General features: G+C 39.5%; 1 protein-coding gene across 8 annotated transcripts in view; it reads right to left on the reverse strand.

The window, feature by feature from the left end:
- Positions 1–16,142, reverse strand: part of unc13a (unc-13 homolog A (C. elegans)) — a 45,985-nt gene extending 29,843 nt beyond the window's left edge. For 2 of the 8 annotated variants that reach the window (XM_051909893.1, XM_051909892.1), the window contains exons 1-12: positions 15,777–16,142; positions 7,396–7,425; positions 7,198–7,297; positions 5,666–5,783; positions 5,051–5,174; positions 4,888–4,958; positions 4,620–4,674; positions 4,115–4,144; positions 3,704–3,899; positions 2,765–2,884; positions 476–1,225; positions 277–370 (exon numbers count right to left, since the gene is read on the reverse strand). In XM_051909893.1, coding sequence (XP_051765853.1) covers positions 277–370; positions 476–1,225; positions 2,765–2,884; positions 3,704–3,899; positions 4,115–4,144; positions 4,620–4,674; positions 4,888–4,958; positions 5,051–5,174; positions 5,666–5,783; positions 7,198–7,297; positions 7,396–7,425; positions 15,777–15,798 — 1,710 coding nt within the window. In that variant the 5' untranslated portion in view covers positions 15,799–16,142. The remainder of the gene's footprint in view (positions 1–276; positions 371–475; positions 1,226–2,764; positions 2,885–3,703; positions 3,900–4,114; positions 4,145–4,619; positions 4,675–4,887; positions 4,959–5,050; positions 5,175–5,665; positions 5,784–7,197; positions 7,298–7,395; positions 7,426–15,776) is intronic. The other 6 variants (XM_051909895.1, XM_051909894.1, XM_051909899.1 and 3 more) reach the window with 3 other exon arrangements.
- Positions 16,143–16,997: the final 855 nt, after the last annotated feature.

The following is a 16,997-nucleotide window of genomic DNA, read 5'->3' on the forward strand; positions in this document are numbered from 1 at the left end:
TGTAAACATACATAACAGTAAAATGTAAAACTGAAAAATAAGTGACAAAAAAGTAACATGAAATGGAGAAGACAGGCAAGAAAAAGGACAAAGACAAAGGGCAGAACTAACCAAAGACTTGTGACCCAAATGTTGGTCAACAGAGCCACGTGAATAGGCATAAGCTGGCAAATTTTGATTTAAAAAGTTATCTAATTAATTTCTATGTACTTGGAAGAAGCCGATCAAACAAATCTAGAATCTATTTCAGGCTTCACAACTTCAGACCTTACACACCTCCTGCAGCTGAAGGCGAACCCTATTGAAGAGTCGTAGCCAGTTGGCTTTGGCCCTTACTGCAGGGTCCACAGGTGGCTCCAGCTTTGGTGCACTGGAAAAAGATGGTGAAATTATTATATTTAACTTGTATCCAGTAAAATGTAATGAAAGGCTACACCTTATCCGAGCTTTCAAGGACTTGACACATGGAGCTTACCTCTCAGGAGGAGCCTCCTTCTTCTCTGGTTCTGCTTCAGGTGGGATCTCAGTGGAAGAGGTGGGCAAGGGCTCCTCTGTATGCGCTGCTAGCTTGCCTGGAGGCACTAGGACCTTCTCTGGCTCCAACTCTGAGACCCGGGGTGGGGTTGAGGTACGAGGTACCTTGGCAAAGACATCATGTGGCTGTTGTGGGGGTGGTGAAACTTGTTTAGGCTCCATGGTCTGGAACGGAGGTTGAGATTGTGGGGGCTGTTGCTGGTGCATGGAAGCCTGTTTCTCCAGCGGTGGACGGCTGGTGGGAGCCTCAGGAGCCAATGTTGGGGCGGTGCTGTTTGGGGTAGGGGTGTAGGGTGGCTCCTGCTCTTCACTGAGTGTACCATCCAATGGATAAAGGTCTTCATCCTCTTCATACACAATTCCTTCCTCTTCCTCCTCATAGGGGTACTCCCCTTCCTCCTGCTCATAGATCTCAGCATCCTCTTCATCGTAGAGTGCACCTTCTTCACCTCCATCTTTGTTGTACTCCCCATCATCACTGTAGACACCCTGTGGCTCATCCGGGTCCCAGCCGGGTGAGTCTTTACCATAGCTAACGGAGGAATGGCAGGAATGGTAGGAGTCATTCTCATCGTAGAACTCTCCGGAACCACGGAAGCTCTCACCATCCTCTGGGCCAAACTCCTCACTGAGTTGGGAGCTGCCGCGACTCAGCTCACCCGAGGAAGCATAGCGACTACTGCCGGTGGGGCTGCGGGAGTAAAGAACTGTCAGTTATATTAAGTCATGGGAGAAAGAAGGTGGGCGACTGCTGATATACAGGTTTAAGGGTCGTAAAAATAGAGTTTGAGGCAGGAACAACCAACCACAGAGGAAAATGACACTTGTCAGCTAATAGAAGTCTCTCCCCGCTGAAAACAACAGCTTAAACCTGCCAAAGATGGTTTTACCTGGTCTCTCGGAAGTAAGGCTGGTAGACCAGCTCAAACCAGCTAAGACAAGCAAACAAATTTAGGGTTGGTTTAAGGTGTTTTCTTCAGCAGGAAAATAATTTCTGCTTATTAATGGATGTATAAGTGCAGGTAAGGTGGTGAGAGAAAGTAAGACAGAGTCTTGAGGCTCATTTGAGGGAGTAGAAGGAAAACTCACATTTACATATGGAATCAAAAAGAGCTGTTTCACAATCTCAGACCAAGCACAAATAAAACGTTAAGATAAGATGGCAGTGGGAAGAGTTGTCAGTTGGACAAATTCGTCCAGGTGGATGTAAGAAAGAACAACACATAAAAGAAAAAAGATAAGGAAAAGGAAGAAAAGGAGGTGTAGCATTTTCATGTGACACCTTAAAGAAAGGCTATTTATCCTCACTGAAGAATTATTTATAGAGAGATTGAGAGAATGGAATGAGTAAGAAAAGACGCACTGCTACACACACACATTATCGATTATGGGACGTAAGGTTTAGTAATGCATGAAGAACCAGAAGCGAAAGAGATGGGGTGTGTAATAGGCTGTGAGCCAAAAAGCATCTGGACTTCAGACTAGAGGAAATACGAGAGCCACGGGACATACACACACAATTACACATACAATCACGCTTCTGTCAAGCCTTTCTGCCAGTTAGTCATATATCCTTGTCACCTTTTCTAACTCCCTAGCACACAAACCCATAAATTCTCAAGACACAGTTTTATTTCCTGTCTTCCACACAACACATTTTGGCTTTCAGAAAGGTTTGGTTCGTGAGACACGGAGAGGGTAAATCAGTGATATGTACATCCCCTGGACTCTGTCACAGCCATCGACATGGTCCCGCCTGCTGCCCACACACAGCATAGTGTGTCTAAAGGCTATGTAATTAGCGTACACTAGGCTTTCGGAATTACAGTGTTATTCTCTAACTCTGTCAGGCATAAAGCAGCCAAATAACAGACTTCACATAATTGCACCAAATTCCGATTACATGGTACAAAAGAAAAAGCTTGTGAGGTGTATGGGTCGGTTACCTAATAACACGTGACAGGGCATTAACAGGTACACAGCAATCATGATAGAGGACATATACAAAGAGGTATAGATAAAATATATATATATATATATATATCAATAGACCATGTATGTAAAAGAAGGATTGGTGCGCATGCATGGCAAGCATAGCGAGGACCACAGGACCAGACAAGTCCAATTCCACGACATCATCACAGCGGGACGGAATCACAGGCTGGAGCAGGAAGAAGAGCAGGAGGAGGAGGTGGAAGAGGGTGGAGGTGTAGGAGCTACGGAGACCCACCTATCAGAGAGCGAGTGCCTACTGTCTAAGGAGTACTGGCGGCTGGTCCGCCTGCTTGAGCCAGAAGCCGAATCGAGATCGCTGCGGCCGTTGGTGGCGGAGTCTAAACTATCATAGCGTCTGGTGGGAGGGAAGGGGATGGGGAGGCAGGAAGAGGAGGAGCATGAGAAATGTCTTTTTTTATTTGTTTTTCATCTCACCTCATCAGGTCACATTGGAAGGAAAATGACCCAACTTAAGGCAATGGTTAATCAAGCTGCTAAGAGACTCAAAAGTATCACTTTGGGATCAGGATCTGAATAAGACTTTATAAAGGATTCAAGAGGCTTTGAAAGATGCCCTGTCCCAATAGGCGCATTTGATGTTGATTTTCAGTCTCGTGGCCTTCTCTCGCACACATCCGTGAAGTACATGAGACAGTTGGGTGGCCCATTTGTTATAGTTTTCCGAAGGCTGCTCATAAGCTACTTTGGGGCTGCTATGCCTCCCTTTTGGTGAAGACCTCTTAGGGGGCTATTACTCAACATTTTGTATGGTAACTTGACTTGGAGAAGGACCCCGAGAGTTTAAGGTGCCATTTGGGACAGGGCCAGAGTCTTAGAGCACAAAGTCTCTAGCATGCAATGCAAGAATGTCGGGAATAACACTTTTGTAAGACAAAATGCACAGGAAATAAAATCTCGTTTTGAAGTGAACTGGGCCAAAACGAGCAATTGAGGGGAAATGTTGCATTCAAATCACAGTGTGACACCACTATTGCTCCAAACCCATGAAGTGTATACAATGACTGCTCATCCAATCCTTGTATACAGTCATCAAGGCACAGGGATAAAAAGAGAGGAAAGTTGTACAAAGACAGTGAATGCTATTACCAACTGATAAATTCTAAAGTGACTAGCATTAGCAACAATACTGTACCCAAGAATTGGGAAAATTTACCTAATGGCTCTCTGGTTATCATAGTCGTATTCGTTCATGTCGTTGTAGCGGGAGCCATGATGCATGTGTCGAATGGGGTATTGGTGCATGGATGCGTTGGGCTGAGAAGTGGTGTAGAACGGAGGTGGGATGCTGTTGCTGGTTTCACTGCGGTAATCACTGTCTCGATCATCCACAGCACTGTCTGGATCATCATCTGAGGAGCAAGTGCAGATTTTAAATGTAAATTGTGTAGATTAACACTAAAATCTGGTTGTTTAATAGGAATGTTCCAGGACCAAAATTATATTGATCCACAAACCAATCATACTTGGGTAAACAAAGTTCACCAGCAAGCATCAACGAAAGTTTTTTTTGGAATTTTTTTTTTTTTTTTTTTTTTAAAGGAAACCCATAAAAAAGCTTACTTACTTTGTTGGTCCCCCCATAGACTCCAGTTACCTATGAGAACAATAAGTCAAGACTGAAGTAAGAATATACATCTCTGTGGAACACATGCCTCTGTTTGACCATAAACAAGCAGCTTGTTATAAATCTGAATTGTGAAATTACCAGGTGTGACATGGATGTAAATTTGGATGTCAGCACTGCGGGAGAGTGACCTTGTCTATGCACACTAAGTACTAATGGTTAATAGCCCTGATGTGAAGTAATAAAAAAATGGCCTGTTGGCAAGCCAAAACCACTTTAACAAGCCGCTCCTCCTTAACCCACCTAGGCTTCAGATATTGCTGAATACTGTCCAGAAAATCTGCACCATGATGATAAGCCATCCATCTAGTGCTCAGAGATAAAGCAGTCTCATACTGGACCAGCTGATGGGGTGATTGGTCCTCTAATGAGGTTCTGTACACATTAAACTACCAAGGGGCCAAGTAATTTATAGTGTGAGTGTGAGTTGCACTTGAAAGCTCACAGCACTGAGTTGATGGTATTGGAAGTGGTCTCTCGTGCTCCTCCTGGTATGTGTACTGCAAAATGAGCAAACAGAAATTACTGGCAAGCCAGTTTGAACAGATAAAAATCTTTGTTTTATTAGGTCAGTAGTTCAGAAGACAAAGTAAAAAAACTCTGTTCAGGTCTCAGGCAGTTCTCAGACAGACTCAAATTAATGCATGTTCTGCCCTTGGGCTCTGGGGAGGACCGTAAACACAACAAGACTGGAGTTGAATGAGGAGACTCACATCTTGGTCCCTCATGGCATTGAGCTGCTCCAATTTCTTCGCCCAGTATCGGGCTTCCTCCTCTGGTATATCTGGAAGTATAAAAAATGTAAGTTAGCACCAAAACTTAGGGCAAGTGTTGACCAAATACAATATTGGAGAAAGTAATCAACAGCAAGGATACCTAATGGGAGTTCAAATCGCGTATCCAAAAGCACTCGATGAAAGGTGGGATCTTTGGTGCCGCAAATCTCATTTTCAGCCATAATGACCTGGGAGTCTAAAGTCAACCATTGTCCTGGACCTTCCTACAACACAAGAGTAAATGAAGCAGTGGTATATCTGCCATCAGAGACAAAGCTGTCCGTACATTTGGTTGGATCAACTACCGAGGTACATAACTCTAAATGCTCAGGGTAATTTAGCTTAGTGGTTATAGATCTTTGCTGGTAACTGAAAAGTTGCAAGTTTGAGCTTTGTAAAAGGCTGAGCTATCACCGCTATTTCCTTAAACAAGCCACTTAATCCCAGATTGCTCCAGGAACACTGTCCTTGAAAGTGAACATTTTACGCCAACACTGCAGAAAGATTCCACTGGTGCCGGTTCATAAAATAAATTTGAACTGGTTAGAAATGTTAACAAATATTAACACACAGAGTCTTAAAGGGAATGTTTTCTGCAACATATTTGCAATGAGAGCCAATGCCAGGCATCAGCTACAGATTTCCACATATAGCTCTACAGAGGGTGAGAAAAGCTGCAAGCTGTTGGGGGCCAGGCCGGCCATCTGGGCTGTACCTCGTTTGACTGTCGAATGCTGCGCAAAGGGATCCACAATGTGCCAACCATGGTGTCCCAGATCAGTCCTTTGTTCCATACCTCCACTGTCAGGCCCAGATCCAGCCTGTTAATCTCACTGGAAGATGGAGTGAAGTGTAAGAGATGGACAGAGAAATGCATATATGGTATGATGAGATGGATACTACACTCTGTTAGGAAGGTTTTATATATCTTCAGTTAATAATAAACTCACATTAAAAATAAAGAGACCTATGGCAAAAGTTGCTTAGACACATTTTTTAAATATACTGTGGAGAAACTGCATGACTCCGCAATTTCATTTAGATTAGACATGCTGAAAAACCAGACCCCAGAGAATAGCAGAGGACAAAAAGAAGATCTATTTTAACAAAAGCACAATATTAATGGAAAAAGAAACAGAACATAGCAAGAAAAACCAAACAGGGTGCAGACAACAATGCCAACTGTGCCTTGGGCATCTTCAGTGACACTCCACAGGACTACACTTAATAAAGCTGCATCAAATCCTAATAATAGACTCAACTTTGACTTCAAAACCAATTCCTCTCACAGACCACAGGGGATAATCTTGGGGACAGTGGTGGCACTGCGTTAGACATTGCATAGCGAGATAAAGAGGAGCTGAAGCAGATCTGGCTTGTAGATGACTTAAGATGAGGTTGGCAAGAATTTTGCAGTGTCGACCAAATACTTTCTTCTAAAATATTCTTTGCTTTTTGTTTCTCAAAACCAAAACTCAAAGACATTTAAATTCTCAAGAAAATGCAAGTAGAGCTTGCATGTGCAAAACCATGTCTTGCTTGTGAGTGTGTTGCTATGTGGATTCCAAGGTGGTTGCTAAGGCATTGCTGGAGTATTGTTAATTGGTTGTTAGGGTGTTCTGGGTGGTTGCTAGGGCATTACTAGGTGGTTGCTTCCTAGTCCAAGTCAAAAGAGCCCATTCCAAAGTCTTTATGAAGTGTCTAGATTTGAGATATCATTCATTTAGAACAAACCCAAGTATGAGCATTAATAATTGCTTTGTTTTGCTTAGTGAGCTCCACTATTAAAATGTTTTATGCCTGCTCATTTACTGTACCTACCCTTCCAGGACAATCACAACACATATTTTATCTTGAGTTTATGAGACAAGATTTATTGCATTCAGTGCTAGGCAACATCTGGGCCCTAGAGGTTGAAACCATTAGGGGTACTACCTGACTGCCACTACCTTGGGGATGCCAACTGTTACTTATAAGACTCAAAACATACTCTACGCAAGTTTGTGAACACAAATGTTTAGACACACAATCTCCAGTTCACACAATATGTTATGGAATGTGTCTAAACCCAATTCAAATTAAGTATGCATTTCTCAGCGCTGCCACTAGGGCAAGCACATTAAGTATGTACAATAGGACCCTGCTTTTGCAATGCATTGGCCAGACATTTGCATCAGCATGTTTGCTTACTTGCGTTATGTTACTGGCCATTTTTTTACTGCTAAGAGAAAGAGAAGCGGAACTCACAACATGAAGTCCTGTTCCCAACATGGCTGACTGCCTCGCACGGCTATGGTGGTGCTTTTCACATTCTGAACCTTCAGTGACACGTAGGTGTTGAATTTTTCTGCATGGAAATAACATCTTATTTAGTAGACTGTTGCAAAAACACAATAGATAGGATACATGTGTGGAAATCTAGTTACAGTGAGACTTCAGGCTTACCTTGTGGTCCATCGAGCTTGGCTTTCTTCACTGTAATAGAGAGAGACGTGTATGTAAAAAGTGATAAACATAGGTATTAAAAATAATCACACTTTACATATCAGGCAGCGCATTTGAGATTCAATGTCAGCACATTTGCATTTGTGCAAAAGGGATTCCTTAAGGCCCTAGACTCCAGTTTGCAGCAATTTATTTTCTTTCAGGAGTGGCATAGGAAACAAACAAAAATGTACTACCATGATTTTTTATTTTTTATTTTTTGGAAACAGTCCCATAGTAACAAACAAACAAAAAAGGACCAAAATGTACCATGGCACTACCTTGGTTTTCGGACATGGTACTGCATTGGTTTTTGGTATCAGTACCATGACATGAAAACCATGATTCGTGGATATGTTGTATAGTGGTACCATGGTAAATAAATCTGATAATCATTCAATACCACAGTACAGGGTGAATTTATGATTACCTGATATCAAAGTACAATGGAATTACCATCTGATACTATCACTGTACCATCATGGTACCACTGCAGTACTTTATTGTAAATGTTGTTAAAGAGAAATACACATGAAAACCTTATAAAGGCTTTAAAACCAGCAAGCATGTCAAGCAACAAAAGAATCAGAGAGCTCAGCAAAGAAACAAATTCTCCAATACACAAGTTTCTTACAGATTATGAACAATTTGAGTGGTTATGAAACTGCAGAGAGAGCTAGAGAGGCAGTCACTGTCAATTACGCTTAGGGGAAATCTGAAAAAAAAAAAAAACTGTTCTCCAACTGAGCTCCTTTTCAAAGCCAAATGACGTCAACGGCCCCATTCATAATTCATATTCCCCTATTCAGTGTGGGTAGAAGCATCCTCGAGTTAAGGGGACCTTAAAATAATTCAGAGCCTTCCAATGTAATCCTTAACAGTCAACGTTCCTCTATAAATTCAGTGCAGAATTTCTCACTTCCTCAAAAATGCTTACCAATTGACACTTTTAACTGCTGAGAGTAGCTTTAAGTTATACCGAATCTGAACCATGTGAGTCAGTGGCTTTTGAAAAACTGATGATATCACAAACAAACCAAATGGAAATGGTCACATTGCATTAATGTGTTTGCCAACACACTGCGAATCATCACTTGTTTGGGCAACATTGAACATCAGTTCCCTGCAGAGAAGAAGAAATGTTAGTGCGAGTTTGGTGCTAGTTAAACTGGCAGATCAGCTAAGTCAAAATTGGTCGAAGCTAGTTAAAAAGCATGATTTTTCTGATAAATTGGACTGACCAAGAAAGTTTTGCTGGTTAAGCTACAGTAGTTAAGAAGCCTATTAGGGACACTAGCATCCAAAACACTAAAATGTGATGGGTTGAATGATGTACCAAGAGTGCTAATAGCTCAAGATCAGAGTAGCCTATGTGAGCAGTACAGCAAGGAAGTAGTGCAGGGAGTGGAGTTCGCCCACAATGGGTGTTTCCTCTCTCTCCAGATTAACTCTGACTGGGGTTTCATGTTGATATTAGGTATAATTAATCAAATCTAGTTTATCTGCAAAAAAATAGCAGGGTTAATGCCAAATTATGCTTGGTTTTTCATGTACTCTAAGGTATGAGTACAGTCAATGTCATCTAAAACCCATCATCAGCATAGTATGTGCATGCTATATATATGCAGCCCAGTTTTTCTAACCACACGTACTCTGTACACTCATGCAACTTTGCACTAATTAGTTTATCCACAAGTGGGCAACACTGCCCTAGGCCATTGTTTCACAGCCAAAAAAGAAATGGAAGAAACTGAACACCACAAACAAATACTTTAGACAGTAACAATATTAGATGCCTACATTGATGAGCTTTTGTGTGAGACGGTTAAGATATTTTGAGGCATGTGTAAACCTGATCAGTTTTAGGGCACCATTGACTTCCATAGTAGTTTTTTTCCTACTATGGAAGTCAATGGTGCTCCAAAGTGGCCTAGTTACAAACTTTGATCAAAATATTTTCCTTTGTACTCAACAGAACAAAGAAATTTATACAAGTTTGGAACAACTTGAGGGTGAGTAAATGATGACAGAATTTTCATTTTTGGGTGAACTATCCCTTTAATGGTACTTCTGTGATAACAACTCTCAGAGTGTTTGGCATGGTAATGGTCCTGGATATGACAATTTTGATATGTTTGGTCTTGGCAGAATAGACCTGCTACACTGCTGCTGCTGCTGCAGAGCAAGTACGGGATTTGCTACTGCCAATACATACACGACACACTGTTGCTGTACAATATAGCATGCATGAATTATTAACAGATCTATACAGGTGGAGCTGGGGAAGGTGGAGGGTTTCTGAAAGCATGCTGCAACTGCTACAGCAAATGCTAACCAAGTATTTAAAGGTTGAGCAGCGAGCTCATTGGCTACTGATACAGCAGGAAACAATCAGCTGTGCTAAGCAAATTGAGTTAAGGACCTATCAGCCTGCGCCATGCAGAGTTTCATGACAGAACTTTGTATATGTTTACTGGCACAGAGCGCAGCAGAGTGGGCGTTTTCAATTCCTATTGAAGTCGAACACCATGCTTACGCACTGGATTGTGGGATTGACATCATATAGGAGAAAGCATTGAGAGTGGTCAAGACTGTTGAAAAGTTGAGAAATGCTCAACTTTGTAAAAATGTTAAAGGGTTAGTTCACCCAAAAATGAAAATTCTGTCATTAATTACTCACCTTCATGTCATTCCACACCCGTAAGACCTTTGTTCATTTTCGGAACACAAATGAAGATATTTTTCGTAAAATCCGATGGCTCAGTGAGGCCTGCATTGCCAGCAAGACAATTAACACTTTCAATGCCCAGAAAGCTACTAAAGACGTATTTAAAACAGTTCATGTGACTACAGTGGTTCAACCTTAATGTTATAAAGCGACGAGAATACTTTTTGTGCGCCAAAAAAACAAAATAACGACTTTATTCAACAATATCTAGTGATGGACGATTTCAAAACACTGCTTCATGAAGCTTCGAAGCTTTATGAATCTTTTGTTTTGAATCAGTGGTTCGGAGCGTGTATCAAACTGCCAAAGTCACACCCCCCAGTGGTGAACTACTGAAATTTCGAAACACTTATCACGTAACGAGGCCTCGTTTACTGAAATCACATGACTTTGGCAGTTTGATACGCTTTGATATCCTTCATAACATTAAGGTTGAACCACTGTAGTCACATGAACCGTTTTAAATACGTCTTTAGTAGCTTTCTGGGCATTGAAAGTGTTAATTGTCTTGCTGGCAATGCAGGCCTCACTGAGCCATCGGATTGAACGAAGATGAACGAAGGTCGTACGGGTTTGGAACGACATGAGGGTGAGTAGTTAATGACAGAATTTTCATTTTTGGGTGAACTAACCCTTTAAGCAGAAAATGCCACGCGGCAGCCAATCGCTGAGAGATGCAGGTAATGACATCTGTCATTATGAGTGTTTAAATATCTGCCGATTGTACTGGAGTTTCTGCTGGATTTAGTACGCAAATCATATTGTTTACATATTATTATGTTTCATTCTGATTTCTAATGAAGTTAGGATGCTTGCAATTTGATTAGATTGACTGGATTAATGAAAGTCTACAGCGTATCTTTACTGTGGGCATTCATAAATAAAGTCTGAATCTTTCCAGCTGTAATTGTGTGTATACAGTATATATGATGATTAAATTGGCCATGCACTGAAACAAACATATTATAACCTTTCACTACAGACAGACCCCAAAGCAGAACAGCTCTCGTGTTTTGAGCAGCACAGAGCGGAGTTCTGCCGATGGGAAAATATTGTTCATTATGGCTGCATTCTAAATGGGAGAATTCTGCCACCGAAGGGAAGTTCCCAACCCTGGTCCTGGAGTACCCCCAATACTGAACATTTTTGATGTCTGTCTTATCTGACACATCCGCCTGAGGTCTTGGAGTCTTTACTAAAAAGCTGATGAATTGAATCGTGTGTTTGATTAAGGAGACATCTAAAATGTGCTGTGCTGGGGGTACTCCGGGACCAGGGTTGGGAACCACTGCCCTACACCCTTCATCCCTTCGAAGCTCTCACTCTGGAGGGTAAACCCTTTGAAGAGTTTAGGCATAGGTATAAGCCCTTCAGAATGGAACGCAAGGTATGACAGGCTCGAAATGATCAACTGCTGCACCTCCGCTCAAAGTTCCCGCTCACGATTCGCTGCTGCCTTCACCTGTCTCTGCCAGGGTTTCCTCTCTCATGCTCCCACGCGCCATTTCCTGCCATGTGGTTGGCATGCACGTGTGCTGCCTCTTTATCTCTTCTCCTCTTCCTCTCGCGCTTCATTAATCTCTCTGTGTAGCCGAGCATGGGCAGAGCGAGCTATACTCTGACACTAAAAATAACCACTTCAGGGTGAATGTGAGAGAAGCGTTTTTTTTGGGGTGAGGGCTAAAAGCTTGGCATAGATGGATGATATTAAAACATGCTTCAAAGAAAGCTTGGGTTTACCATGAAGGTGTTTAAAGCAATCCATCAGTGATGAACTGCAATCTTAAAACTAATTATCTACATGCTGGAATTTAATGGAATTAAAGCTGTTTTTCTCTGTGGAGAGAAGCATAAATGTGGAAAAAAACATCAGGTCAAATACCTACTACTTATATATTTTATAGTATTCATATTTTGAATTAACTTTTTAATATTTTCCGTTTTCACTTTTACTTTAAGTATTTTAAGTATTTTGTACATTAAGTATTTAATTTTTAATAATTTTAGTATTTAAAGATTTAGTTCACTTTCAAATGAAAATTAGCCCAAGCTTTACTCAAGCCATTCTAGGTGTATATGACTTTCTTCTTTCTGATGAACACAATCTGAGATATTTTAATAAATATCCTGAGGCATCTGAGCTTTATAATAGCAGAGAACAGGGGTCACGAGTATGAGCTGAAGAAAGTGCTTCCATCCACATCCATCTATCATAAACGTACTCCACTCGGCTCTGGGGGGTTAATAAAGGCCTTCTGAAGCGAAGTTATGCGTTTGTGTAAAAAAAAAAAAAAAATCCATATTTAACAAGTTATGAAGTAAAATATCTAGCTTCCGCCAGACTGCCTTCCGTATTCAACGTACGAAGAAAGTGTAAAACTCTTGCAGTTCAAAAAGCTTACGTTACATCCTACACCTTTCCCTATTCAACTTACGGAAAAAGCTTAACTGATGCCACGCCAGTTTACTCTTTCTTCGTAACTTGAATACGGAAGGCTTTAAGCTTTTTTAATATTAGGTAATTGACAAGGCAACATTTATATTTTAAGTATTTTAAGTTTTCTCTAATATTTATATTTTATTTTATTGCAGCCCTATTTCAATTAAGGAAAATTATTTTTAATGGTTGTAGTTAACAATAACAATACTGCTTTAAAGCATTAAAATGTCACATTTTACTAAATACTATAAATTACATTTGATTAAAAAGCTAGTCTGTGAGGTACTAAAGGGTTTGGGCTATTTAGGGGCCGTTTACAAAGTTTTATAAACTTTTTAAACCGTTCATTTACACGACAACGGCATTTTAGGGGCCTGAAAATGCAAGTTTTTGAAAATGATACCATTGTTGTCTCTGTGTAAATTACAAAAACGTGAATTTGTGAAAACGTGTTCAGTCTATAGGCACCTAGTGTTTCTTCACAAAGTGACATCGCCAACTACTGGCCTGGCATGTGTAATACAGCGTTTTTAGTCATTTTTGCGTGTGAACATTGGCAACCGGGCAACGTTGTCATCTGTACGCAAAAATCACAAAGGAAAAAAGCTGTTGTGTATACGTACCCTCAGACCACTAGATTCAGTGTTATTTTTCTTATGAATGTAAATATTAAAGAAATATTGTATAAATTAGGTAAAGGTCTGTGATTTTGCAGTTGCATTTGAATATTTTCTTATTATACACTGCCAACAGGCTATCACTAAAACAGTGCTAAATTATACATGGTAACTGTTGTTAGTGTTAACTACAATTCAGTCGTATATCTGGGAGGTTAAATAGGCAGTTCTATTAAATTATTAATATGAAAACGATCTGTGGCTCCAGTCCTTTAAAGGCAGAGTTCATCCCATGAAATGAAAATCTCATCATTTACTCATCCTTGTGTCCTTTCAAAAACCTGTATGACTTTCTTTCCTAGAGAAGCACCAATGTAGATGTTTAGTAGAACACCCAGGCTGCTCATTTTCATACAATAAAAGTCACTAGTTTGATTGTATGGAAAAGTCAGTGGAGTAAATAATGACAATTGGTGATTCCTTCTTTTTTGGTGATTCCTTTAATCTGCTCATTCCATACTGTGTCATGATTTCCAGGTTTTAAATAACAACCTAGAATATTTTTCCTCTATACAAACCAGACATTTTAAATGCAGCTTAGAAAAGGCTAATTAAAATTCACTGAAAAGATGGTTGTGTAAGAGGAATTCAAGACTTTTAACTTCAAAACCCATCCAGGGGGAATTAGGCAAGCCTTACTGTACATCTGCTCAGGTTACTGCGACAGGCGCCAAGAATGATGCCAGTCTATGTGACACACACCCACACACCCACTGTCACTTTCGGACGCTGGTTGTGAATCTGCTGCCTGTTTAATTACAGAGTGGTGGCAGACATGCCATGGATCAGAATGTCTGTGTGGGATGTGTTCAAAGAAACATGGCTTACAGTATCGTTCAGAATTCTGAGTCTCCTACAACAGATCTTCTACAACAGACCAATCTGATTTGCATGTCATCTTGCGTTAAATGGCAATCAAGAACTGAGTAAGGCAAGCGAACATGGGCAAGTGGCCCATTGCACATGGCAGAACAAAAAGGTGAACAGTAAGTGCATGTGAAAGACATTCGTCCCTATTCATACTCTGAGACAACCCAGGGACCCCTAATATAAAAAAATCTAAAATCTAGCTGCATGTTAACACTGATCAGCACAATAGTTAACATGAGCTAACAATAAACTAGAATTTTGCGGCATTTTTAATCTTGGTTATTGTTAATTTCCACTTATTGAAATATGTATGAAAATAAAACATGAAAATAAGCCAATATGCGTTTAAAATCATTAACATATAACATCACAACCAAAGCTAAAATTAAGAAAGTTCTAAATGTGCTAAAAGCTAAATGTGTCATTGTGAACAATTTGAAATAAAAATTAAATACAAAAAATGAACATTATAATCGCAACAAAAGCTAATATTAAGAAACACGACAGCAGCCATCAGTCTCATAGTCCCTCATTTTTAATATTCAAATATTTTTAAAAATATGAATAAATATAAACATATAAAAAATGAAATTAAGAAAGAAATTAACATTGTTTAAATTAAAATAAATATATACAATATTAATTAAATATTTAAAAATGAAAAAGCATATATTTCTGTACATCAGTAGTGATTGATGATATTTTTATGCTTTTGCTAATAGAATATTATAATATTTTATTATATTAGTATAGGCCAGGTCAAAAATGCATCACTTAGTTTTACACAATATATAAAAGGGGTCCCTGATCCATATCCACAAAGGGACCTCTGATTTATATATCTGTCCATTTGTCGATTTAGACCATATAATGATTTAAAATGTTTAGGATTTTTTATTCATATCTATAAGTGTACATAAGTAGAATAAATACAACAAAGAAAATGACACCTGTAATGTTGTCTATCTGTCATGAACGCTTTGAACTGTAATGCCATTTTACCACCTTACAGTAAACACAGTTAAAAATAGATGTATCATACATCAAAGTAGATCCGATCTGAGCAGGGGGAGCAAACTAAAGCTCCATTTGGATTATCAAGGGAACACACCCCTGAATCCTGGCTGCATTTGAAACACGGGCGGATTCAATACACCAATCTCCCTCCCTGAGCATTTCTAGTTCACCTCTATAAACAAACTGCACATTGTATACAATAAATAAATACATGTAAATAAGCAATAGAGGAGTAAGTTATAAAGCTAAAAATGGAGCCACTGCACAGAGGATACCTCACATTTCACACTGTATGTAACCCTACAGTTCAGCTTCTGTTACATGAATACAAACCAATAGGCTAATAATATTAAACTCCGCTCAAGACGAATATTTAACCGATTATTGATCCTTGATCAGATTGTTGATTCTTGAAAGCACGAAACGCGCATGAAAACTATGCATTTTAATCAAACACAGTATTAGGTGATTAGTTGAAGGCAATATTTTCTAATGCAATATCATCTTTAACCCATATTATGTCTAAAGATTTACAATCCATGTATATAACGCATAACCAACAGCTGGTAGCCTATAAGTAATGCATCCAAGCATGAAAGAATGCACTTACCTCCAACACACAGCAGTGACATCTCTTTATTTATTATTATCCGCGCCCTTTTGAGATAGTTTGGATAATAAAACTGTTCTTAAAACGATTTTTTTTTTTTTTTTTTTTAATGTTGAGAAACCTCCCCTTCCCGTTATCAAACTCTATCCCAAAATATACAAAAATAACAGCAGCTACTATTCGGATTCCTTCAGATAATTCAATCCGAGGGCGTTTTCAATCACCCTCTCGATGTAAACCGCTGTTAGTCGGGCTATGTGTGAATATTAGCGCTGTTTTTTCAGCCGCTCGTAACGCGACGCACAGCCATCTTGTTCAGCACCGCCGCCGCGAGGATAGCTACTATCGTGACGTCACTGTCCAAGCTGTGCACGCGGGCAATGCTGTGACAGCAGCAGAGCACGAGGACGCCTCTCCACTCCTTTCTAGTTATTTAACCCAGTAGAACCCAGCCGAGGTGTGGAGCAGTACTTAAATCTGCAGATTTAAAAGTGCTCCGATACGCTCGGCAATTAATGAAACACTGTTTTAATAGAAATAAGTCTGAAAAAAAGGCGTTGGGGTCCGAGAGACTCGAAGGCCCGTTTTTAATAGGTCGAACAGCAAACTTAAAGGGACAGTTCACCCAAAAATATAATAAAATATTGTCATCATTTACTCACCGCCATGTTGTTCCAAACTCGTATGACTGACTTTATTCTGTGAAACAAAAATGAACAGTGAATGCCTCAGTCTCCATTAACTTTTATTATCGAAAAAAGATTATATTAAAGTGAATGGTGACTGAGGTGGTCTGTCCATAACGTTTTCTCCTTTTATGACTTTTCCTAATTTTTTTGAGAAAATTTATATAAAATAATGTGTGTATATGTATGTATGTATGTATATATATATATATATATATATATAAGAAATTGCAATTGTACTGTAATTATCTTTCAAAACAATTAGCGATTATAAAATTAAAAATGACCTTTTAACTTTTTTTGTTGCAGGTCAATTGTGATTTATTAATCATTTTATATGACATTTTATATGACTTGCATATGTTTTAGCTGTGACTCAGTAAGTCACATTCTATTCTTAAGCCCGGAGGAAATTTTTTTTAAATACGATGTACCAAAAATGTAATTCCAAAGGATATGAGATTTCTTTTGTTTTTTTGCTCAAGTGAACACTCCTTTTTTTTTTTCTTTTTTTTTCAGACTATAGGACTTTTCT

This window comes from Ctenopharyngodon idella, chromosome 10 (assembly GCF_019924925.1).
Source record: "Ctenopharyngodon idella isolate HZGC_01 chromosome 10, HZGC01, whole genome shotgun sequence".
Classification (NCBI taxonomy): Eukaryota; Metazoa; Chordata; class Actinopteri; order Cypriniformes; family Xenocyprididae; genus Ctenopharyngodon; species Ctenopharyngodon idella.